Genomic DNA, 26,445 nt, shown 5'->3' on the forward strand with positions numbered 1-26,445 from the left:
TGTTTATTTATTTTTGAGAGAGAGAGAGAGAGAGGGAGGGAGGGAGAGGCAGAGAGAGGGAGACACAGAATCCAAAGCAGGCTCCAGGCTCTGAGCTGTCAGCACAGAGCCTGACTCAGGGCTCGAACTCACAAGCTGTGAGATCATGACCTGGGCTGAAGTTGGACACTTTATCGACTGAGCCACCCAGGCAACCCACCTTCATATAACTTTAAGTCATTACCTCTCCAATGGGTATTTGAATTTTAAACATGTTTTAGTTGAACAGGTGGCTTTCTCCCCCATTAAAGAGGCTCCATTAGAGGGCCTGCAATAGGTAGAATGATTTCTGAAGGAGGATTGCTGGCCCCTGAAATCTCCCGTAGCCTTTGGAGTATGAGGCCTCCACACGATAGCATGGACCCTGCTTACTTCCCTGACTTCCTTCATGCTGCTGTGTACCAACTACATACTGGATACTTTACTGCAGTAGTTCAGCTACAACCATAAGTGCAAATAGCTTTTCTTCTGCATTCATGACCTTGGGGATGGTGTTTACCAGCTCTACATCCACATGACCCTGAACAGTAATTTGACTGTTTTTTTTTCCCCACAGAATGATTCTCTGTTTCCCTATTGCAAAGGACCACCTGCCTTATCTTGTATTTAAATAAGAATGTGTAAGATAATCATTCTTAAGCATTTTAGTTGCAGAATCAGTGAAGCAGTAGGCATTATCTGGAAAAGGTTCAGATGTGTCTTCAGCTGCAGGACTTAAATTTTAAGGCCATTTTTAGCTTAATCCATACTGGAATAATTGAGATAATTTTTGGAGGCTTTGCTTGTTAAGATACATAATACTGAAAATTATATTTTCTAATGTATTTAAAGATTTCACTTTTCAGCATGAATCAGAATGTAATATTTTAATCAATGAATTGTATTTTTTGCATTACTAATCTCTTCAAAATATCTTTTCAGGAGCCAAATTTAGAAAGTATGTGGGCCATTCTGCACATGTCACAAATGTCCGCTGGTCCCATGACTTTCAGTGGGTATTGAGCACAGGAGGGGCTGACCACTCAGTTTTCCAGTGGAGATTTATTCCAGAAGGTGTCAGCAACGGTCTGCTGGAAACTGCACCCCAGGGTAAAACCAATTATAATTTTTCAAGCTTTTTTTTTTTTTTTGGCAATAAAAATTTCAAAGAATGTTCTAACATCTCTCCTGGACATAAAGAGTTAAAGCAAGTTTTGAAAAATTCATCCCTATAATAAAATGTAAAATTAAAAGTAAAAACAAAACTTTTGAGTTATATGTGAATTAGTTGGTTAATTTCCTTCAAAAGATTTTGTTTATACCAGATGCCAGTTGAAGATCAAAGGTTTACATGCAGAATTAGCCTTTGAGAATGTCAGGAACAAATCTACCTCAGCCTCCTTAGGACAACTATAACTGTGGTGGGTCTACTCAGGCTGCAGGGGGACAGAGGGACAGAGTGACCTTAGGAGTTGGCTCCAGAGTGAAGTTCAAAGAATGGTCCACAGTTGGGACTGAAGTCTTCCAGTTCACTGGATGTGTAGTCTTTTAATTTACTGTCATGCCAGCAGGAGTAATCAGGTAATAAAATTTGAAACCATGTGAGGAAATGTTTTCATTGGGACAGTTTCTGCAGGGGTTTTGACCCTGGCAATTACTGCCACTTGGTAGATGTGGCAAAGGCTAAGAACTAAGTGGTTAGATTTCCCTTTATTTCAGCCTTCATTTTGGTAAAACGTTCCCCTGGCCTTGCCTTTTCTTTCTCTCTCTCTCTCTCTGTTTCGTCCTTTCTCTTTCATTCTCTCTCTCTCTCTCTCTCCCTCCCTCCCTCCCTCCCTCCCTCTCTCTTTTTGGCCCTTTTCAAAGCAAGATTTAAAACACAAAGATTTGTTACAGAAGTGTGGCAATGAGTTCTGTCTGCTGGGGAGGGGTGGGGGAGAATTGCCCAGGTCTGTTAATGCTACTGTAAGGGGTGAGATGATGTGCTGAACTTAACCAAAAGATGGAAGGGATGGTGGGGGGGGGGGGGGGGGGGTGGGGAGACGTTTTAAGAACCTACATCAAAGGAAAACTAAGCTATATTGATTTTTTTTTAATTTACTTTGCTAGAAGAAAGAAAATATTTTAAATAAATGTATAAGCTATTTTGGGTCTCAGAACTTTTGCTTGTTTCTCACGGGTTGTGTTTCTGCAGAAGGTGGCACTGATTCTTACAGTGAAGAGTCTGATTCGGATTTATCTGATGTGCCAGAGTTGGACTCTGATATTGAGCAAGAAACTCAAATCAATTATGATCGCCAGGTCAGTAAGCAGAGGGCCTCCTAACAAATGCCTTACAGCCCAGAATGTCGATCTCACTGGATTTGGATGTTGCACTAAAAATGGCTGGTACTTGAGCAGAAGAGAATCCAGACAAGAATAAGGAAAATTACCTACTTCTTGTCTTTAAGCACAGATTGAAAATAAGGCATTTACCCATTCACATTATTAAAAAAAATTTTTTAGGGGCGCCTGGGTGGCGCAGTCGGTTAAGCGTCCGACTTCAGCCAGGTCACGATCTCACGGTCCGTGAGTTCGAGCCCCGCGTCAGGCTCTGGGCTGATGGCTCAGAGCTTGGAGCCTGTTTCCGATTCTGTGTCTCCCTCTCTCTCTGCCCCTCCCCCGTTCATGCTCTGCCTCTCTCTGTCCCAAAAATAAATAAACGTTGAAAAAAAAAAAAAAAAATTTTTTTTAGTGGAAAGTAGTACCAAATTTTTAAATTGAACCCATGACAGAGTTTTCTGCCTTTCGAGCGCCTAAAACTTAAAATATTTTTTTGCAGAAAAATGTGCAAGCAAGCTAAAGGATTCTTAATTTTCTTAGCAGATCTGAAAGCATATGTTTTCTGGGGTGCCTGGGTGGCTCAGTTGGTTAGGCATCCAACTCTTGGTTTTGGCCCAGGTCATAATCACATGGTTCATGAGTTCGAGCCCTATGTAGGGCTCTGTGCACTGACGGTGTGGAGCCTGCTTGGGATTCTCTCGCTCTCCCTCTTACTCTGCCCCTCCCTCATTCACGCACACACTCTCTCTCTAAATATAAATAAATAAATAAATAATAAAAATTTAAAGCATGTTTTCTTTTTTTTTTTTTTTAATTTTTTTTTCGACATTTTATTTATTTTTGGGACAGAGAGAGACAGAGCATGAACGGGGGAGGGGCAGAGAGAGAGGGAGACACAGAATCGGAAACAGGCTCCAGGCTCTGAGCCATCAGCCCAGAGCCCGACGCGGGGCTCGAACTCACAGACCGCGAGATCGTGACCTGGCTGAAGTCGGACGCTTAACCGACTGCGCCACCCAGGCGCCCCTAAAGCATGTTTTCTTTACAGAATTGGTAGCTTTAAAGCCATGGTAGTTTTCAAGATAACTAGCGTCCTGGTTTCTCTCTCAACTTCCGTATACCGTTATCCATTTAATTGAAGTTAAAACCCAAATACAATACATATGATCTCTCCAGTCCGAAATTATCGCTAGTAGAAAAGTTACACAATTTCAAAAAAATTGGGTACTAGTTTTTTTAAAGTAGACATTTCATTTTAGTGCTGAACAGTGAGTGTTAAAGAGAACATTCCTTCATAGGAATCTGGAGACATCTCACCTTTTTTATGGTTGGTAACTGAAGGTGTTCTATTTTCTTTCTTGTCATATCATGAAAGTATGTGAAGCAGACTCTGTCAGTGAACATGGAGTAAGATTTCCGGTTTCAGACATAGCAAATGTCACTGTTGCCCATGGAGACTTACCATATAGGCCTGTGGCAGCTGCTGTGTATTACCTGTCTCTACAGGGCCGGATCCTGCTCTTTATATACACCAAATCCAACCTCACAATAACCCTGAGATGTTAACTATTTTGCCCACGTCCACCTCACCTGTAGTATTGAGATAAGAATGAGGATCTGGGCTTCTCTCCAAAGCATACATTCTGCATATTGCTTGGCTTTGCCACTGCGTAAGCACTGAAACTTTCCAGATGATAATTATCACTCATTAATTCAGTGTTTGAAAAATTAGAGGCAGTCTGACTGATGGTTTGGGTCAACTTCGTGACTAAGTCAGCTTGACCATGTGTTGATACAATGAATTATGCAACAAAACTAAAGATGAGGATTGAAAAGAAATTATTAACATAGAAATATATACACAGTGAATAATGTTATGTCCTCATATCCAGGGGACATGGAATTTAAGCAAAGTGAACATAAAATTTAGGAAAAAAAGAAAAGCAATATCTTAGTTGGGATTTTTTTTATGTAATAAAAGGTGTTAGTCAAAGAATGAAAAGACTTGACTATACTGAAATCCATGCCTAGGATTTATATATTCTCCCTGGTATCTTAGTTTCTGAAGCTTTCGTCTATATTACTTGATTTACATTATTTTTTTGTTCTTGAATTACTCCTGAGCAGGAAGTTTTATTCTATTCTACAAATGAGAATCTTAGGTCCACAGAGTTTATGAGACTTGTTCCAATAACCTGTAGAAATGCCAAGACCAGAATTCAGTGCTCTTGAGGAGTTGATGAGCTGAAGAAAGCATCATGGACTCAGATGGATAATTAGCTTAAGATTTTACAAGCTTAATTCATTGTATCTGCAGTAGACAAAGCAATAATGAGGTATCTTCTGAATCCTTTTTTTTAAAATTTTTTTATTACATCTAAAACAGACTTAATTATAATAGATCATCTTTCTAGTTACATAGCTTTATCAAATGAAAATTTTCCCTATGAAGATGAGCAATTACTAATAGATTGTACTTCATTTTGAATGTGTTAAATTGATATCTGTTGATAGTAGGGCATTTATACATGGTAGCGAAACAGACTAATTTTTTATCTACATTTAAATTGTAGGAAATGTTCTCTGAATCAGCAGCACATTTTAGGTCCTAGGTTAGACCAAACTTTGCTCTAAATCTCAGAGTCTAATCTGTCAAGATGCATAAGATTATGACTGAAGATAATTCCAGAGAGTGATCACCATGATTCATGAGGTCTGTGTTTTGCAAATGAATCATCAAGAGATTTCTCACCTTAGAAAAAATTATAACAAAATATTTTATTGATTTTTATTGATGATTTTATCAAGTAATTTCCTTTCTTATTTACCAGAAAATTAATACCATATTTTCTGAATATGTATTATTTAAACTTAAAATCTTGAACCCCAGTTATTTAAAAGATATTTCAAGTTAGTTTTGTTCATTAGGAAGTAAAATGCAGTCTCATGTCTTAGGTATTCAGTTTGGTTTATCTTTTCAAAGAAGCCACTCTTGTTTGTCTTTTCTATTGTCTGTTTTCTATTGTCTATTTCATTTATTTCTAATGGTTTAAAAAATTTTTTTTGATGTTTATTTATTTTTTGAGAGATAGGACAGAATGCAAGTTGGGGAGGGCCAGAGAGAGAGGGAGACAGAATCTGAAGAGGCTCCAGGATCTGAGCTGTCAGCACAGAGCCCAATGCTGGGCTCAAACCCACAAGCCGTGAATGAGATCATGACCTGAGCCGAAGTTGTCACTAAACTGACTGAGCCACCCAGGCACCCCTCTACTCTAATGTTTATTATTTCCTTCCTTCTGGTAACTTTGGGTTTAATGTATTCTTTTTCTTGTTCCTTGAGGTACATTGTTCCGTTGTTTATCAGAGAGGTTTTTTTTCCTTAATGTATGTTTATATAGCTACACACTTTGCTCTTGGAACTGCTTTTGCTGTATGGCATAAGTTTTGTTACATTGTTTCCATTTTCTTTTGTTTCAAGATATTTTCTATGTTTCTGTGTTCTTCTTTGATCCACTGGTTGTTCAAAAGTGTGTGGTTTAATTTCCACATACTTAAGAATTTTCCAGCTTTCTTCCTGTTACTGATTTTACTTTCATACCACAGTGTCCAGAAAATATACTTGATATGATTTCTATATTTTTCAATTTATTGAGACATGTTTTGTGGCCTAACATATGAGGCATCCTGAGAAGAATGTGTATGTTGCTACTGAGACATGGAATGTTCTGGTTATGTCTGCTAGGTTACTTGGTCTGCAGTGTACTTCATCTGCTGTTTCCTTATTGATTCTTTGTCTGGATCATCTATCCATTATTCAGAGTGACTCTTCCCGACTATTACACATTGATGTTTATTTCTCCTTTTAGTTCTGTTAGTATGTGCTTTATGCATTTAGGTGCTCTGATGTTGGATGAATATTTAAAACTCTTATATCTTCTTGATGAATTTGACCCCTTTATCATTATATAATGACCTACTTTGTCTCTTGTGACCATTTTTAGCTTCTCATGTTCTCAAAAACTTGATTTCCTACAGTTAAAGACCTCCTGAGAATGCCAAGATATTAATAATTTTGAAACCTGAAGAGTCTCAACTAAATGTTTCTGCTATGCTTTAAGGTTTACAAAGAAGATCTACCTCAGCTAAAGCAACAAAGTAAAGAGAAAAACCATGCAGTGCCCTTCCTCAAAAGAGAAAAGGCTCCTGAGGACAGCTTGAAACTCCAGTTCATACACGGGTGGGTGCCTGTCACCAGCCTTATCAGCAGAGCAGTGGGGTCCTCTCTTCTTGGTGCTGACCCACTTCAGGCTGGCTCTTCTCTCCAGTGTGTACTTACCTGAAATTGATATTTTAACCATGATTATCTGTCCAGTATTCTTAGTTGATGTTCTCTGGCCATAACAGTGTGTGTATCTAGATGTTTCCTGCTTCAGTGACTTCCATGATGGGTATGTTTCTGTGGCCCATTGTTATCATGCTCCATTGTCTCTGCCATTGCTGCTCCCATTATCCCCATATCTCCTGTTCTGTTTAGCTGGCTCCACTCTGACAGTACTTTCTTTAAACAATTTTGCTCACATATGCCCAAAATAATTTTGAATTTTGAAAATCATATCATACACAACCTATCACCCTTGAGGTTGACATCTAAAATTTTTTGGGGTGCCTGCATGGCTCAGTTGGTTGACTGTCCCAACTCCAGCCCAGGTCATGATCTCACAGTTCATAAGTTTGAGCCCCACATTGGGTTCAGTGCTGACAGCTCAGAGCTTGCTTTGGATTCTGTGTCTCCCTCTTTGCCCCTTCCTGGCTCATGCTCTCTCTCTCTGTCTCTCTCCCCTTCAAAAATAAATAAACATTAGAAAAATAAATAAATAAAAATTTTCAACATAAGGTTAAATGATTGTGAAGAATATAACATCTAGTGTTTTATTAATACATCATTCATTTACGTGGATCAGTTGGAACCTAAATGTCATTGATATTTGTTTCTCACCATCATCAATTTTATTTATTTATTTATTTATTTATTTATTTTTAACATCATCAATTTTAAAAATACATGGGCTCATATTTCTGTTCCACTTCTCCCATAGAATATCACATGAATATTACACTAATGTAATATTTTTATGTTTGAAAGCCTTTTGTTGATCACCCTATCATACCTTCTGCGAGGGAAGAAATGTATATAAGTGCAGTTTAAATTTAATTCCCTGCAATCCTAAGTCTCTAACTCGTGTTATCTAGTATGGTACCCACTAGCCACTGAAAACCACTGAGTGCTTGAAATGTGGCTAGTCTGAATGCACACGTGTTGTACGTGTAAAATGCACACTGGATTTCGAAGACTTAGCGTGAAAAAAGAAAGAAATAGATTTCATTAAATGTTTTCTATTGATTGCATGATAATATTTTAGACATAATGGGTTAAAAGTTCTTAACATTTTTCATCTGTTTGTCTTTATCTTTTTTTAATATGACAATAGAAAGTTTTCACTTACCCACATGGTTTGCGTAATGTTTCTATTGAAGATTGCTGCTCTGAGTGTTAATTTTTTTCTGGATTGAATTCTTGTTACAACTACTAGTATTACAAAGTTTATCAGACCAACATAAATATAGTACAGATTCTAATAAGTAGTTACTAAATGTAAAAAATTTTATTGGAAAAAAATTAAGATTTTTTTCACTGAGTTCAGATATGCGTGTGTGTGTGTGTGTGTGTGTGTGTGTGTGTATTATTGCTAGATTGTGACAGTTTAGCATTGGTTCTATTCCCATTTTTCATTTTTTAATAGTTACAAGCACAGAAAGAGTTTATTCACATGAATAAGTAAAAGAGAATGGAAGCAACTTTATCATAGCAATGTTACTCAATTCTTTAAATTTTTCTTGCAATATAGATGATCTGTTTCACGATTTTGATACATCACACAATAATATAGTTTAATCTGCCACCTGTCAATTCAATCAAATCACTCTTTAATTTTGTTAAAAGCAAAGAATTGGAAATGACTTGACTTACAGAAGAATTTCATACCTAGTTGTTGGAATTATTCACTTTCAACATCCACACTTGAGTTTGTTTTGGTGTCCCTGGATGGTTTGATGCCCCAGGGTATTACACCACAGTGAAAGTCCAGGTAGACAAGAGGAATGACTTTCTAACATGAGAAGAAGGGTGATTGAGAAAGGGGAGGTGAGAAGGGAAACCTCCCCATCGTAGATGTGTTCTCAGACTTATCAGTTTTAAGAAAGAGAACATACAGGGGCACCTGCGTGGCTCAGTCAGTTGAGCGTCCGACTTGGGCTCAGGTCATGATCGCACAGTCTGTGAGTTTGAGCCCCGCGTGGGGCTATGTGCTGACAGCTCAGAGCCTGGAGCCTGCTTCAGATTGTGCGTTTCCCTCTCTCTCTGCCCCTCCCCAATCATGCTCTGCCTCTCTCTCTCGCTCTGTCAAAAATAAATAAACATTAAAAAAAAAAAAAAGAAAGAGCACATACAGTAGCTGAGGATCTAGAAACAAGTTCTGTTAAAAATTATCAGCACACATTAGCCCTGTTAGAGAGTTGCCACATGTCCTCAGATGCCCTCACACCCATGTTGAAGACGACTGTCCTAGGCAGCTATGGAGATCCCTGGGATTCTCCTTGTGCATGTCCATATCAACATGTTAGCTTTACCTCCTGACCTCTCCTGCTCTGTTCATTCACTGTTCATTCAACTACCATGCATGTCTTGGACCTGTGCTTCAGTTACAGGGGCTACGACTGTAGAAACAATCTGTTCTACACGCAGACCGGAGAAGTGGTCTATCACATTGCTGCAGTTGCTGTTGTGTACAACAGGCAGCAACACTCCCAGAGGCTGTACCTGGGGCACGATGATGACATTCTCAGCCTGACCATCCATCCAGTGAAAGACTACGTGGCCACCGGGCAGGTATGTAGTTCTCCTCTAGGATGGTGGTCTCGCCCAAGAGGATTTCATTTTGAATCCGCTTTACATACTAGTTCAAGAAATACTTGGTAGAAACAAACAAGAGGCAATAAGCTGAGGATTCAGTAAATGCTGGGTCATTTCATGATAGTAGAAGAATTAACCAGTACATTACACAGCACTGTTGGGAAGCCTCTGAGAGATTTCCTTCTGACATGAGATACATAAATAGGATTAGCTAAAACTAAAGTAAGTTCCATGGATGCAGTCTTAATATATTTTCCTCATCACTGTATACCCAGTACTTCGTATATCCTAGGTAACCAGTGAGTGTTTATTGAATGAACCATCTTTTAGTGCTAGTATAACATCTAGTGAATAGTTATTTTTATAAAACTTAAAGTCATGCATTTTGCCTAAATCATTATTTTATATTTTAACCGATATATTGGCTAACTTTGCTAGCCAGTGCATGTGTGTATACTTAATACACCACATTCTATACTGTAATTGGTGTGAGGCAGACCATTGACAAACCAGTGCACCAGTAGCCATTCCAGGGGTAACTGGGGCTCCGGACACCAGTGAGGCAGTTGGCTGGATTCTGCCCAGTTATGTGCATTGTTTTATGTCCCATTTTCCCTTTTATAGTCACTACACCCAACAAGGTTCTTCTTTCCCTTACAATTAAGTGAGGAAAACTACTTTATTAAAATTTTGTTGTTGGGGATTAGTGTCAGAGAAGCTTGTATTCCCTCAAGGAGAATCCATCTTACCAACAGGTAGGCCATGAAACTGTCATTTCCTGGGAGGAAAAGCAGAGCCAGGCCTTCTTGGGATGAGTAAAATATTTGAGATGGTGAAAGAACTCTGAAGATATTGCTGTAACAACACACAGGTGACTTGCTTGACCAGGAAGTGGAATCTTATGCAGAGTTGGAAAGGCAGGAGAGAAAAATCTAGAACTCATACAAAAAGCACAGTGGACGTTTGACTTACAGTTTTAAAGTACCTTGCCTGGGAGCCACGTACCAGGTTAGGCTGGGCTGGCCCCCAATTTGATGCCCAGAACAAGCCTCTTAGACTCTTTGTACCTCAGTTTTATCATCCTGAAAACAATGATTTCCAAGTGTCTTCCTGCTCCCCAAATGTGTGGATGTCTGGGCAGCACTTGACTCTAAGGAACTCTGAAAGTGATTCTAAGGCATCATTCTTATTATGATTTATAAGTGGTTAATTACACTCATCCTATTATTTAAGGTTGGAAGAGATGCTGCTATTCATGTGTGGGACACACAGACTCTAAAATGTTTGTCACTATTGAAAGGACAACACCAGAGAGGAGTGTGTGCACTTGATTTTTCAGGTAAGTACCAGTTTTCTGCTGAAGTCACTGATGGTTCTGCTTTACTTAGGGCTGGGTTTTGTTTTGTTTTGTTTTGTTTTGTTTTACAACCTCCTATTTAGTTGAGTTCTGTTTGTAATAAGGTAAGTAAGCCCTTTGTATGTTAGCTACCCATTCTTAGACTGGAAATCAGATATGTGAATACCTCACAAAAAAAATATGTGGCCTTTGGATTACACGAAAGGCCTTTCCCGGTCTTGTTCATTTCCTCTCTCCCAAGTCATTACCCAGAGCTCACACTGTGTTCTGCATTTGCTTGAGCAATTTGAAATCCAGAGCAGCTGTTGCTGTAGATAGTTTTAGTTGCAAACGTCTGGTAGTGACTCAGAACATCAATTTCATCTCTCCAAAGAGGTAGGAGCACAGCACTTGCAATTTAAAATATAAAGACCTAGAGGGAGGGCTGCAAATTCTCTGCAAAAGGCTACTTTACAACACTCGTGTTTTGAAAATAAATTTCATATTTGAAAAATAGAACTGGATTTTCCATCTCTTTAATTTAGAATTTGAATGCAGTGCTAGTAGAATACTAACTGATGAATGTAATTTTCTTTAGGGTGAGGCCGTTTCTTTAAGCTAGAAAGGAGAATAAGGGCCTGTTACAGAAGGTGTTTTTACCTAGAATTTTTAATCCCAATAGTAAAAGTTAGATCAGTAGAAAAAAAGTATAAACTCTTTACTGGAAACTGATACTGTAATTTCTTTATTTCTAAATCCCATTCAAATGTTTAATATGTGCAGTGTGTGTAATGGTAGTCATTAAATTCCATGACTCCACAACTGCATTCTCTTTCCTACATCCCTCACTCTCTACTCTCCTTGCTCAAGCCCAGACTCCCTCTCATCTCTGCCATATTGGTCTTTGATTCCATTCCCATGTTCTCTGGTCCATCCTACCCAGTTCTGGAATCTTCTGGAAGCACAGTTATATTGCCCCCCTGTAGACTCATGTCAGTTGACTGACTCAGGGCTGAGCCCTTGGTTGGACATTCATGACCTTCCATGATCTGGCTTCAACCTTCCTTAGCAGTGTTTCTACCCACTTACCCATTCGTGTTCCTTTACATCTCCCTAAATGCAGGACTATCCTTCTTTTTGCCTGTGTCCCTTTGTTCATGCTGCTGCCATGTGTCTGTTCAAGTTCTACCATCCTTTAAGACCAAGCTGAAAGTTTCTCCTACAGCCTTCCAGGGAGAAATAACCTTGTCCCTTCTTCTACATCTCTTAGCCCATTGTTGTCATTGCTCTCATGCTACCTGTTGGAGTCCATGTGGTACAGTAGCTGTCTGGGTCAATGTTTCTCATTCAATAAGCCACTTGGGCAGCAGAGCCCATGTCTCTCTTCCCCACTGCACATATTGTAGTGCTATGGACACAGAAGCTCTTCCAAAAATGTGAAGGCATGAATGGAGCTTTGCCTAATATACTTTGTCTTGCCTTTCACTATTACTACTGGAACTTCACGTTGTAAACTGTGTTGGGGTGAAAATTAACTTTATTTTTTCACCTATAGCAACATGGAACGGTTTGGGGCAATATTTTTGTGACATGCACATCCTCATATACTGTAAACTGCTGTAGAAATCTGAATTGTTACATCATATTAGAAGTTGCTCAATACTCTCTGTGGTTATTGAACCAGTAAAACTTAAGGCTAAAGAGTTCCTACTCCACACTAGCAGGCATGTGAGGTCGAGAAAGCATGTGAATACCGAGGAAGCGAGAACAGTGGGAAGCCCAGATAACACACCAAGTCACAGCAAATACAAAGTCCTAAACTTCCAGAAGTTTGATGGACATACAGTTGTAAACTGGAAGTGTCATACATCCTTGATAAAGCAGTAAAATCTAAAAGGAAATCATAATTTGAGTTCAAACATGGTTCTCTTCTAAGGATATGAGTGAATTTCTTCTGCTTTTTTCCCTCAATAGCCAGACCTCCCTTTTCCTAAAATTAACTTTGCTAGCCAATACATATGTGTATACTTAATGTAAAAATTGTGTTAATAAATATACTCTGAAAAAGTAGTAAGACACCCACTAAAGTAGCAAAACTAAATAAAATAATAAAACCTAATTGTGCACTAAATTATGGAGAACCTAATATACAGTATTCATATTTTTGGCAACATTAAAAATTGACTCAGTAACTCCAGCAGACAATTTGACAGCATATAATAAAAGCTGTAATTCAAAATGACAAGTATGTTGACTGTGTGTATTTCATACATATTTCTATGTATCAAGTTAAGTGAAAGAGAAAAATAGAACTCAAAATAGCATCTATTCACTGATTTCCACTGAAAATGTGTGTATGTAAATTAACATATAAACAGAGGGGCAGGAAATTTAGAATAATATAAATAGAATTTAATAATCATTAGAATCTTTTCTCTGTAAAATTAATTTCTTGGTTTTTACATTTAGATACATCAAAAGGTTACTTACATACCTTTTAGGGATGGCATTAGAGGATCAAAGACATTGAATACAGATACACTAGTACCCAGTAACTTGACCTCTGTATTTCCAGGAAGTTCTCTCTCTTCCGGACCTAGTAATTTGTAGAAGGAAAGATGAAGAGAGTTAAGTGAACTTTGAAATCTTTCCCTCATAAGGTAGCCTCTCACACCAGTTGCCTGGGGAGAGAAACCAGATGTTTTAGAAAGAGGTTGAGAAGCTGATTCTGTCATTGCTTCTAATTCCCATTTTGGGCAAATAAAGGAATATTGTGATACAAATATTCTCTGCATAAAAAGGATATTTCAGTCTCAACAATATAGTCTCTTTTGCCCAGATAACAATGACTGGGGTGGTGGGGTGGGGGGGAGGGTGAGCCATATTTCTTCAGCAACGATGTACTGAAAGCCCTATATCACCTTACCAACCAAGAATGGGAGATCCACAGAGTTTGGTGGTTTGGCTGTGGTAAAAGTCAAACCATGGCAGATCCTGCTAGAACCCACATCTCCTGGCCTCAGTGCAGGGAAAAGGCCACTAAGCCTGGGGTTGTGAGCTGGCAGAAGCTGTGCCTAGAGCCCTCGCCGCTGAGTCCTCTTGTCTGCTGCTGCCTCTGCGCTCCACCAGGGCTAGTGTGAACTCTTAGCATGAGAGTCCTACCTGGAGCACTCAGTGTCACCGACTCCGCCCAAAGGCACGTGTCTCCAGCTGCCCCACCCCCATTCGCCAGTGTAAAGGTGGAATGGACAGGTGGTATAGAGAGCCTTCCACATGAACATCCCCCAGTGAAAAGAGAGTCTTGTCCTAGAACAGCCTCAGATCACACGTGTATGTGAATTGGAACAGGAGCAACTCTACCTTTCTTTTGAAAAGTGATAGAAAAGTGAGTAGTCAAAACAGGAGATTATTAAGATTTCCCTACTTAACCATGTGAACAGGGCACCAACATTGGTCATTACCTAGCTGGTGGCACCATCTGTGTACTCTGGACCCCATATCCAGCCATCTCTTATAAGCCAGCTCGTTTGAGGAGGTTCTGTGGAGACCTGATAGTACATTTGCCCCTTATTAGAAAAAGAAATTATCATGGAAATACAAAACAGGCAAATGATGTGAAAAATAGACAACAAATAAGCAATTATACATTGGGGTTTAGATTATACTTGCCACTGTTCCACAGCAAATGGAAAGACATTTTTAATGAAAAGCATTTCTTACAATATAATCTGTAACTCTCTGTGAACAGGAATGAATGAATTTACATTATCTCACTTAATTGAGTGACTCCTTAGCTTTGTGAACGTATTAGCATTGTCTAGGGAAAATGGGGCCATCTTTGTTTTTGTGCTTACAAGATAGAAGGTGCTTCCACATGAATAGAAAACCAGAGTAGAAACAGAAAGGTTCAGCCACATAAATCTTTTTTAGTTTAATATTATCCTCATATTTTTTAAAATCTTCACTGAATAATACTGATTTCCCCCAAGGACACCTCTAAGACTAACTGGATTTCACTGTGTTCAATTCTGAAAATCTATGCATTTTTTATGAGCCCTGAATGCAAGGACCAACTTGTAATTGGGTAGAAATTCTCTCTTTCTAATATGCCCTTTACTATTGACATTAAGTACCTTAGAATTATTTCTGGACTTTGTCACTATCCATAATTAATACATACTGTGACTGGAAAGATTTAAAAGGGCATTACCTCAACTCTAAAAACATGGCAAAAAAAAAACCCCAAAAACCTCCAACTGGTCAAGGAACAATGGATTTTCAAAGCTAAAGCCAAGTCTCTTTGGGGGCAGGGTTGGGGTGTGAAAACTGGGAAAAAATAAAAATGTAGCCAATTCTATTTCCAAACCAGGCAGAAATAGCCTCCACCTGCAGAATTTTAGAAAAGGTCACTATCTTAAAGAAGAGGTGTGATTGTAGAGGCGCCCCTGGATTTGTGCTATTTCTTTGTGTCTTCTCCTAGTCACAGACTGGGGTAGAAAGCTGTATAATTGTGAAGGCGAGCTGATGGGCCTTGCAGAAATTCCAATAAAAAGCCAAAAAAATTAATGTACCCTGAGAACTTCTTTAAAAGACATAAAACTTGAACTGCCATTTTAAATGTGTGGATGCTTGCCATCTAAGGACATATTAATAGAGCTACACAGGTTACAAAGGAAAACACAAAAGGTAGACTTAATAAATGGAAAAAAGACACTGAATACCAGTGCCATGTTTTTTAAAGAACTGATCATTAAAACAATTAAAATTTGTATAGCTAGATAACATAGCCCATTTCTTTCCCTTCATAGCATCCGTACACACTTTCTATCTTTATCTCCCTCGTCATCCTCAGTGTCACCAATCTCCTCCACGCTCATTGGAAACTAGCTTAGTGGGAGGATCACAGAGGAAATGTGATATGATTACTATAAGCCTTAGCAGAGCTTATAATCTAAAAACAGAGAGAGGAAGCTCCAATCCGTCAATCAAATCACAAAAATACAGAAGCATGCTAATACAGAAGCACAACCAGGCCATCCCAAAAGGTATGGAAAGAGTGAGTAATATTGGTAATGAATAGGAAGCCATTACCAGTCCCCTCTCCCAAACATATAGAAAAGAGGCCTTGAGGACACCAGGGTGACTCAGTTGGTGAAGGGTCCAACTCTTGAGCTCAGCTCAGGTCTTGATCTCAGGGTAATGAATTTGACCCCCGACTCTGTTAAAAAAAAAAAAAAAAAAAAGAAAGAAAAAAGAAACCTCACACAATTTAAAGCCTGATAACAGTTCAGCGTAAGGACATATCATTCATTGTGATTCAGAAGACACATTTGTTTTTAGTAATCACCTGATGTTCATTTAGGACTTGTGGAAAGCATGAATGTCTCTTCTAATACTGAGCCTAGTAGCTTGAAATGGTTAATGTAACTTCCAAATCCTTGCCTCATACTTACCAGCACTCCAGGATTGAGGAGGATCTGTTAGTGAAGCCAGGCTCTTCCTTCCTCTGACTCTGCTCCTTCCTCTGGAGAAGGAGCAGACCATGGTTCCCGGTAGCTTGGGGAATAGTGTCTGGCCCCAGTAAGGGCACTCACAGGTTGGGCATTGGTTAGCATTTGGGGAGCGTTGCCAGATGTAGCAAATAGAAATACAGGAAGTCAAATAAATTTTAATACAAAGTATGTCTCAGGCCATATAAGTGTAAATACATAATTTAAATATTACATGGACCTACAATAAGAAATTATTCATTACTTATCTGAAATTACAGTTTAAGTAGGTTTCCTTTATTTTACGGGGCAACTCTAATGTGGCATTGACCCCAGACTTGGAAATAGTTGATCACATACTTGTGTTTTTTATCCTCTCATATTGTGGGTCCTCCGTAGACCAGGAAGACACTCTGTTCAACTGATACATGTTGAGTCTGGTCACCTATATCCTAACCAGTACGAAGCTAGGGTAGAATCGCTGACTCCATATACTCCTCCTATGAGTCTGGCTTGTGAGGAGGCAACAAAGGAAAGACTGACTGCACGGCTTCTTTGGTCTTGAAGGGAAAAAGCAAGTTAACAGTTTTGGTTTTCAAATTTAATTGTACCTACAAAGTATTTTTTTTAAGTTTTTTTTCTTGGAAAACAACCCAAGTGTCTACATTATAGTAACCATTGGTAATCTTATAAATAATATATAATACTAAGGGAAAATGTTCACTATATAACAATTGAAAAAAGATCAGAAAATAGGATGTTCATTATCATCGTGGTTTTGTTTTTCAAAAGCACATTTATGTAGAGAAACTGACAGGAAATACACCAAAGGTAGGCCTATAAATTGAGGTGATTTATAAATTTCCTTTATCTATATTTTCTAAGTGTCCTATAACAAGCCTACTACATTTAAAATAGGGAAACAAAGAGGTTAGGATTTTTTAATTATAAAATCATCTTGTGAAAGAATTTATGAGATTAAATTTATTTTCTACAAATGCTCTTATCTTGGAGGTTTAAATAGAACCCAGTTTTTTTAAGCTGAAAATATAGTCACAAAGCCAAATGGTTCTTTGAATAAATGTCATGAGATTTGTCATAAAATAGACAAGGTTTTTGAGATATAACTGAGAGGCTTCTCCCGGCTCCGTGTCTGACACTGGAATGTTAGATCAGTGATTTAATTCATCAACCAGTTGTTGTACATAGAAGCTCAGCTATCACTGTTACACATTTCATTCAGTGAGGTCCCTTCAGCATATGATACTTCTAATGTATTGGAGCCTAAATAATATTCTTAAGATCAATTTTGTATTCATCGTTACAGTGAATGAAATGTTTTGGTGTTTCATCGAAGCAATGAGTCACTTGACATTTGTGTTGTTTTCATACAGCTGATGGAAAATGTCTGGTGTCGGTTGGTTTAGACGATTTTCACAGTATTGTGTTTTGGGACTGGAAAAAGGGAGAAAAGATAGCCACCACAAGGTAAGAAGGTGCTGAGGTCTTGCAGCATCCTGCTGATTATCTTGCTCCAGTAAAGGTCACTAGTTTTCATTTTCTAGGGAGATTTCTTTCATCTTCAAACTCAAATGGAATTCACACAGAAAGCTTAACACCTGAGGGAAAACATACTGCAATATTTCCTGGTGACAAACCTGACTTACAGCAGTTAATGTTTGTTTCAGGGAACTGGAAAATTCTGAAACACTTTCCGGGGAGTTACTTGTCACTTGGGTTTTAGTAATATATGCACTGTCTTTATCAAAGCTTTTTCCAGCAGTAGAAAAGCAGCTTTTCTCAGACTTGGGCCTTGTCCCTTGTTTTTCGACAGTCTTGCATCTGGTGAAGGAGTGTCAATGTCACTCTAGTCAGAGGTACCATTTGTCATGAAGCTGTCGCATGCTGGAAAAGGAGGCCCCATCGTGTGCATCTGCCACTCGCTTTCAAAGCAGGCAAATTGTTTCCCTAATCTCCCTGTCTTATAAATAGACTTTTCTAAGACCGTCTGCTGTTTATAGACCACCTGTCCTCCGTTACCCCAGGCTCCCTCCCTGCTGAATCAGCCTGAAGTCTCAACACTACTTTCTACTCCTACTTACATAGGGCTTAGCTGTGTGCCCAGCCATGATCAGAGGTCAGCACGGTTGGCAGCCAAGGCCCAGTGATCGAATTTGTTGCCCAAGACAGGTTATCACTTTCCCTCTCCACTAGTTCTTGTCTACATTAACCAATTTCCCTTCTGTCTTTCGGTATAAAATCATTTTTAAGTTAATGGCTTTGAACCCCAGTATTCACTTTGTAAATTAATACTTCCCTTCACAATATTACATAAGAAAAAAAGGGTTTTTTGCAATTTGATTTAGTAAACGAAAATCTCTCCGTTGCCGGGGACTAAGAGGAGGAGCAGATGGAGCCCTGAGGACTCCAGCTGACTGTCTTAGGAGAAAAAGAAAAGCTTTTCTGATAAGTGCGGTTGAGATTAAATTCTTGGCAGCAAAAGACAGCTCCCAAATCTGCCTGCCCAAGTGGGCCTTCCTGGTATCTGTCAAGTATTCCTCACTGTTCTTTCACCCCCAACTGGCACTCGGATTCCGCTCTTAATTAGAACTCTCCTTTCCCTTTAGACTCATGTACTGAATTTTAGTTTAATATTTCTGATAACATACCAACTGCAGTGCAGATTATTGCAGGCAAAGCCTTTGTCTGCATCTCCAAAGCAACAGAAAAGCAATTTTCCTGCTAAAAAAACCCTGTGCAACCTTCTGTGTCTCCCCTGTTGTATGCCAGAAACATTCATAGAAATGGAAGAAAGACATTTTTATTAATATGTCAAAGGTATCTATTCGATATGCTTGGTAGTGTCACTTCTATTTAATTAACACAAAGTGACTTAACATCATTATGTTAGTAACACACTTTATTTGTGGAATTGCTCCCAAGCCTTATGTCACATTCCTAAAACAGGACACCTGCAAAATTGCCCTCCAAGAATATTTTTGCATTGTAATATTAACCAGGGCTCTTTCCAAGAAGGAATGTCAAGGATTGCTAAAGTTCTTTGAAGACTACTAGATTTTAAAATAACAAATAAGTAAATATTTCCATAAATGCCTATTTCCATCACATTTACACATATTTATATGATCATATAAATATACACATAAATAAAAACCTATTTATGACATTAAGTTACATACTTAAGCAGATAGAAACATTAAAAACTGAGGCATAAGGGTGTCTGGCTGGCTCAGTCAGTAGAGCATGCAACTCTTGATTTTGGGTTTATAAGTTTGAGCCCCATATTGGGTGTAGAGAGTACTAAATATATATATGTATATACATATATATGTACATACATGTATACATGTATATATACATACACACACACATATATACATATACATATATATGTATGTGTATGTATATATATGTATACATATATATATGTATATACATATATATGTATGTATATATATATGTATATGTATACATATACATATATATGTATGTATATGTATGTATGTATACATATATATATGTATACGTATATATGTATATATGTATACGTATATATATGTATACGTATACATACATATATGTATGTATGTATATATACATACATATATGTATGTATACATATGTGTGTGTATGTGTATATATATTTTCTTTTTCTTAAAAAGAAAAAAACTGGGACCTGAAAGAAGTGACAAAGGAAAACAGGTGATACTTTACTGATGGTACCTTACTGGCTTCAAGGAGTCTTCTTGGTTCCTGAGAGGGCTTAATTTAGTCTTAGAAAGGCCAGGTCAGTGGCACCCCTCCTTTGCACTTTTGTGTGTCAAATCATTGCCAGTGTTGGGCACTAGCAAGGCTTAGCAGTGAGCCTGCTTCTGGCAGCGGGCACTGCTTTGGCCAGACGGTCTTCTACAATAATCCCTATCTCCCAGGATGTGAGAGTTCCCTGTGGAGGCACGGGCAAGTCAGTAGCCATGATGGTGTCACCACCAATGCTGCAGGTGCCCAGTGGGAAGATGTGCCTCCAGAACAACACTGCACTCTCCAAACCCACCCCTCCGTTGTGAAAATGTTTAATCGAAGCTTCTTTTTTGTCAGCTCAGAGAAATTAGAGAAATTCAAGATTGGCATGTAGAGATCTTATTGCAAGATCTCTCTGAGACTTGATTGAATCTCTTGGAACAATTTTTTTTTCCTCTTTGCTAATTTTCATGAAAGATTTCAGTTCCCTCCATTAAAAATGAATTTTTAAGTCTTTTTTTTCCTTTTGAAGTTTGTTCATGTTTTAGTGTAACCTACAAGTAACCCATTTAATAACCAAAGTCAATCTCTTATGGGCCATGATTAAATGGCCTAATGTCAGTGTCAGAGATGAATAATGAGATAATCTGGTACCTTTCTTTCCCTTTACTTGCATTTCTAATGCACCAGTAATAGGGCTATGGGGGACAGTGGCTAATTATTCTTGATATGTTTCATCTCAAAAGTTTGAATGCAGTAGATGAAAGGTAGAGTTATCAAGGTGCCTAACAAGAATAATTGGGCTGTCAATGTGGAATAACTATGCTACTGGAAAGCCTGGGACACCATGTAGGCCCAGAATGAGCAGGTGTGTATGTACTTCTGTTTTAGCTTTGTTGCTTGATTTATTATAGGTCCCTACCTTTACACACCTTTAGTGAATATGACGAAGCCTCCTGTATACCAAATTGGCACATTTCTTTTCTCACTTTCCTTTTTAAAAATGTGTATTTTTTTTAGAACAACATTTCTTAAAGTGAAAACAGAGAGTTTTCAAAATAGCGTGTGATCCTTACAGAAATTCAAAGTCCAAAAAAGCACTGAGAAGAAAATGAAAATCACAATTACACTGCCCACGACATAGCCAACGTTTTAGCATACATTCTTCGGTAAACATTGGTCTAGTATTTTGATCCATTTTTATTCATAGGTGAGATTGTATAAACACAAAACAGTGCTCATGTCTGTACAGGGAATGTAATTCATTATACCTGCTCTCAATTTTCCTGTCAGTTTTCTCTAGCATCTTTTCTTTAAAGTTTTTATTAATGATTTAGAATCTGTGGGGATTTTCCTCCAATCAAGAAATCTTTGGATGCTTAAAGTCTCTTAGGGTTATCTGGTTTATTTGTCCTCTTGGTGTTCAGCACATTTTCTCTTCTTACACATCTAAACTTGTATCTCTGTCTCCTACTTGTTTCTGATACTTCCAGTGATGTGTCTTGGCCTTAGTGTCCGTGCTTCACTTTGGACTTTGATACAAACGAAGGGAGAAAGTTCAAAAATCAGTTCCTTCTCCTTTCCCTGCCTGTCATTCTGGGGCCCATGCAATGGGTATGGAGATGTCTGTCCTGTTCTTTTAACTTACTGTGGAAAATTTCAAAGTTACGCAGAAGTGGAGGAAACAGCGTAATGGATTCCCTTCAGCCCTATTGCATCAACCTACAGATGGTACAGATCTCTCCCCCCTCATTTTTTTTCTCTTATTACTTATTTGCTAAAATATTTTAAAGAAAGTTTAAGACCACTTGTCATTTGACCTGTATATACTTCATTAAGCATTTCTAATTTTAAAAGCATATTTTTATCTTATTATTTAATTGAAGTAGAGTGTACAATATTATGTTAGTTTCAGGTGTACAACATAATGATTTGACCTTTATATACATTATGAAATGCTTACCATGATAAGGGTAGTTATGTCACCATACAAAATTTTAAAAATATTACTTTGTTTCTTGCTGTACTTTGCATCAGTGACTTAGTTATTTTGTAACTTTAAGATTGTACTTCTTAGACCCTTTCAGCTATTTTGCTCATTCCCCACCAGTTTGTTTTCTGTATTTATGAATCTTTCTATTTTGTTTGATTTGTTCATTTGCTTTGGTTTTTAGATTCCACATGTGAGTGAAATCATATGGCATTTATCACTGTCTGACTTTTTTCACTTAGCGCAATACCCTTTATGTCCATCTATGTTGCCACAATGACAAGATTTCATTCTTTTTAATAGCTGAGTAGTATTCCAGTGTGTGTGTGTGTGTGTGTGTGTGTGTGTGTGTGTGTGTGTGTTTGTACACACCACATCTTCTTAATCCATTCATGTATGGATGAATACTTGGGTTGCTTCCATAGCTTGTTTATTCTAAATAAAGCTGCAGTAAACATAGGGGCACATATATCTTTCAGAATTAGTGTTTTCATTTTCTTTGGGTAAATACCCAGTAGTGAAATTACTGCATCCTATAATATTTCTGTTTTTAATTTATTGAGGAGCCTCCATACTATTTTGTCAACAGTGGCTGCACCAATTTACATTCCTACCAGTGGTGCATAGGTTTCCCTTTTCTCCGTATCCTCACCAGCACTTGCTATTTCTTGTCTTTTTGATAGTAGTCATTCTGATGCGCGTGGGGTAATACCTCATTGTGGTTTTGATTTGCATTTTTCTGATAATGAGTGATATAGAACATCTTTTCATGTGTCTGTTGGCCACCTGTATGTCTTCTTTGGAAAAATATCTATTCAGGTCTTCTGCCCATTTTTTTTAAAACTTATTTATTTTGAGAGACACAAAAAGTATGAGAGCGGGGAATGGGCAGAGAGAGGGGAAGAGAGAAACCCGAGCAGGTTCCATGAGGTCAGCACACAGAGCCCATTGCGGAGCTTAAACTCAACAAAACTGCAAGATTATGACCTGAGCCGAAACCAAGAGTTAGATGCTCAACCACCTGAGCCACCCATTCACGCCTGTCCATTTTTTAATGGGATTTTTCTATGGTGTTGAGTTGTATAAGTTCTTTATTCTGGATATTAACCTCTTATTGGATATGTCATTCGCAAATGTCTTCTCCCATTCACTAGGTTGCCTTTTTGTCTTGTTGACAGTTTCCTTTGCCGTGCAAAAGCTTTTTATTTTGGTGTCTTGATAATTTATTTTTGCTTTTGTTTCCCTTGCCTGAGGAAACCTATCTAGAAATACGTTATTGAGGTCAGTGTCCAAGACATTACTGCCCATGTTTTATTTTAGGACTTTGGTGGTTTCAGGTCTCACATTTCGGTCTTTAATCTATTTGTATTTACTTTTGTATAAGATGTAAGAAATTCCTTTTCGTGTACCTTTCCAATTTCCCCAGCACCTTTCATTGAAAGGCTGTCTTTTGTCCATTATAAATTCTTGCCTCCTTTTTCATAAATTAATTGACCTTATAGGCATGGATTTGTTTCTAGGCTCCTTATACTGTTCCATTGATTCGTGTGTTTGTTTTTGTGCCAGTACCATACTCTTTTGATCACTATAACTTTGTAGTGTATCTTGAAATCTGGGATTTTGATAACCTCCTGCATTGTTCTTTCCCAATATTTCTTTGGCTATTCAAGGTCTTTGTGGTTCCATACAAACTTTAGGATTATTTGTTGTAGTTCTTTGAAAAGTGCTATTGATAATTTGATAGGGATTGCACTGAATCCTTAAAGTGCTTTGGGTATTATGGGCATTTTAACAATATTAATTCTTCCAATCCATGAGCATCATGTATTTTTCCTTTAGTTTGTGTTGTCTTCAGTTTCTTTCATCAATATCTTACAGTTTTCAGAGTGTAGTTCTTCAACCTCTGTGGTTAAATTTATTTGTAGATATTTTATGCTTTTTGGTGCAATTATAAATGGGATCTTTTTAAATTTCTCTTGCTGCTGTTTTGTTATTGGTGTATAGAAATGCAACCGATTTCTGTGTATTAATTTTGTATTCTGCAACTTTATTAAGGTCATTTATTAGTTCTAATAGTAAGACCATATATGAAACACCCACGGCTAACATCATACTGAATGGTGAAAAACTGAAAGCTTTTCCTCTAAGATCAGGAACAAGACAAGGATGTACACTCTTACCACTTTTATTCAACATAGTACTGGAAATATTAACTGCAGAAATCAGGCAAGAAAAAGAAATAAAAGGCATCCAAATTGGTAAGGCAAAAGTAAAACTGTCACTATTTGCATATGTCATGATTGTATATAGAGAAAACCCTAAAAGACTCCACCAAAGGTTCCTCCATGTCTTCTCTTTGCCAATTAAAGCTGCTGTAAACATCCATACAGATTTTTGTGTGGATATAAGTTTTCAAGTCCTTTAAGTAAATACTGAGGAAAACAATTGCAGGGTATTGTGGTAAGAATATATTTAGTTTTGAGGGGTTTGTGTGTGTGTGTGTGTGTGCATGTGTGTGTGTGCGTGTGTGTGCGTGTGTGCACACGTGCGAGGTCGGGGGGGGGTGTGGTTCATTGCTTTTTTTAATTTAAATTTTGGTTAGCTAACATATGGTGCAATATTGGTTTCCAGAGTGGAATTAAATGATTCATCACTTACCTTCAACACCTAGTGCTCATCCCGTCAAGTGCCCTCCTTAGTACCCATCACTCATCTAATCCACCTCTCACCCACCACTCTCCATCAACCCTCAGTTTGTTCTCTATTGTTAAGAGTTGGTTGTGGTTTGTTTCCCTCTCTCTTCTCCCCTGCCCTTCCCATATGTTCATCTGTTTTGCTTCTTAAATTCCACATATGAATGAAATCATATGGTATTTGTCTTTCTCTGATTGACTTATTTTGCTTAGCATAATACATTCTAGCTCCATCCACTCATTTCAAATGGCAAAATTTCATTTTTTGATGGCTGAGTAATATTCCATTGTATATATGTGCCATATCTTGTTTATCCATTTAACAGTCAATGGACATTTGAACTTTCTTCATAGTTTGGCTATTGTTGATAATGCTGCTATAAAAATTGGGGTGCATGTACCCCTTTGAATCTGTATTTTTGTATCTTTTGGGTAAATACCTGGTAGTGCAATTGCTGGATTGTAGGGTAGTTCTATTTTTAACTTTCTGAGGAGCCTCCATACTGTTCCCCAGAGTGATGGTACTAGTTTCCACTTCTACCAACAGTGCAAGAGGTTCCCCTTTGTCTGCATTCTTGCCAACACCTGTTGTTTCTTGTAGTGCTAATTTTAGCCATTCTGACACGTGTGAGGTGGTATCTCATCATGGTTTTGATTTGTATTTCCCCGATTATGAACGATGTGGAGCATCTTTTCTTGCATTTGTTAGCCATCTAGATGTCTTCTTTGGAAAAGTGTCTATCCATGTCTTCTGCCCACTTCTTTACTAGGTTGGTTGTTTTTTGGGTGTTGAGTTTGATAAGTTCTTTATAGATTTTGAATACTAACCCTTTATCAGATATGTGGTTGTAAATATCGTCTCTCATTTCATAGGCTGCCTTTTAGTTTTGTTGAGAATATGTTTAGTTTTGTAAGAAACAGCCTGTCTTCCAAGGTACCTGTACCATTCTGCATTCCCATCAGCAATGTACGAGAGCTCCTATTGCCCCACATCCTCCAGCATTTGGTGACATACACCAATTACTTTAAAAGTTCATCTTTTCCCCCTTGATTTGAGATCCTATCTTTGTTATATACTACATTTTAATATTCATTTGGGTCTCTTTATACATGTTCTATTTTGCCATTAGTTTATCAATTTGTGCACCAATACCCCACTGTTTTAATTATGGAGGCTTTATAAATTATATTAATATCTAGGAGAGCTACTCTTCCCACTTTTCCTTTTTAGAGTTTTCCTGATGATTACTGCTGGTTTATTCTTCCATGAGAACTTTAAAATCAAGGAGTCTAACCCCAGATTAAAAAACAAATAAACACCAAAAGCTCTTTTTTTATTGCAATCAAGTTGAAAAAAATTTTTTTAAGTTAGGGAGTATTGACACTTTTATGATTGAATTTTCCAACCAAGAACATGGAATGTATTACCATTTTTTAAGTCTTTTTTTCCATCTTACAGATGTGGAGTTTTGTTTCACTCACTTATGTTTGATACAAATTTCTTGTAAATTTATGCCTTGATTTTTTTGCTGTTTATAGAGTCATTTGTTATTACTTTTTGGTTGTTTTTTTTTTGTATATATTAAGGTTATTGATTGTTTAATTTTATACACTGCAGCTTGACTAAATTATCTTGTTTGTCATTGTTTTTACATTACTTCTTTTGAATTTCCTAGGTAAATAATTATATCATCTGCAAATAGAAATAGTATTACCTCTTCCATTCCAGCTCCTAAGCCTTTAATTTTAAAATCTTACCTAATTGCATTTGTTAATATGTTAAATACAAGGTTAAATAGCAGTGGTAATAATCTTGTTCCTGATTTTATTGGGAATGACATTAAGTAAGAATCTGACTTTGCGTTCAC

At 37.7% G+C, this 26,445-nt stretch overlaps 1 protein-coding gene across 6 annotated transcripts in view; it reads left to right on the plus strand.

Moving 5' to 3' along the window:
* The window catches only part of EML6 (EMAP like 6), a 275,933-nt gene that overhangs the window by 168,909 nt on the left and 80,579 nt on the right, over nucleotides 1-26,445 (plus strand). For all 6 annotated transcript variants that reach the window (XM_045446068.1, XM_045446062.1, XM_045446064.1 and 3 more), the window contains exons 12-17: nucleotides 961-1,128; nucleotides 2,213-2,319; nucleotides 6,459-6,577; nucleotides 9,100-9,286; nucleotides 10,544-10,649; nucleotides 17,530-17,623. In XM_045446068.1, coding sequence (XP_045302024.1) covers nucleotides 961-1,128; nucleotides 2,213-2,319; nucleotides 6,459-6,577; nucleotides 9,100-9,286; nucleotides 10,544-10,649; nucleotides 17,530-17,623 — 781 coding nt within the window. The remainder of the gene's footprint in view (nucleotides 1-960; nucleotides 1,129-2,212; nucleotides 2,320-6,458; nucleotides 6,578-9,099; nucleotides 9,287-10,543; nucleotides 10,650-17,529; nucleotides 17,624-26,445) is intronic.

Source organism: Leopardus geoffroyi, chromosome A3 (genome assembly GCF_018350155.1).
Source record: "Leopardus geoffroyi isolate Oge1 chromosome A3, O.geoffroyi_Oge1_pat1.0, whole genome shotgun sequence".
NCBI lineage: Eukaryota > Metazoa > Chordata > Mammalia > Carnivora > Felidae > Leopardus > Leopardus geoffroyi.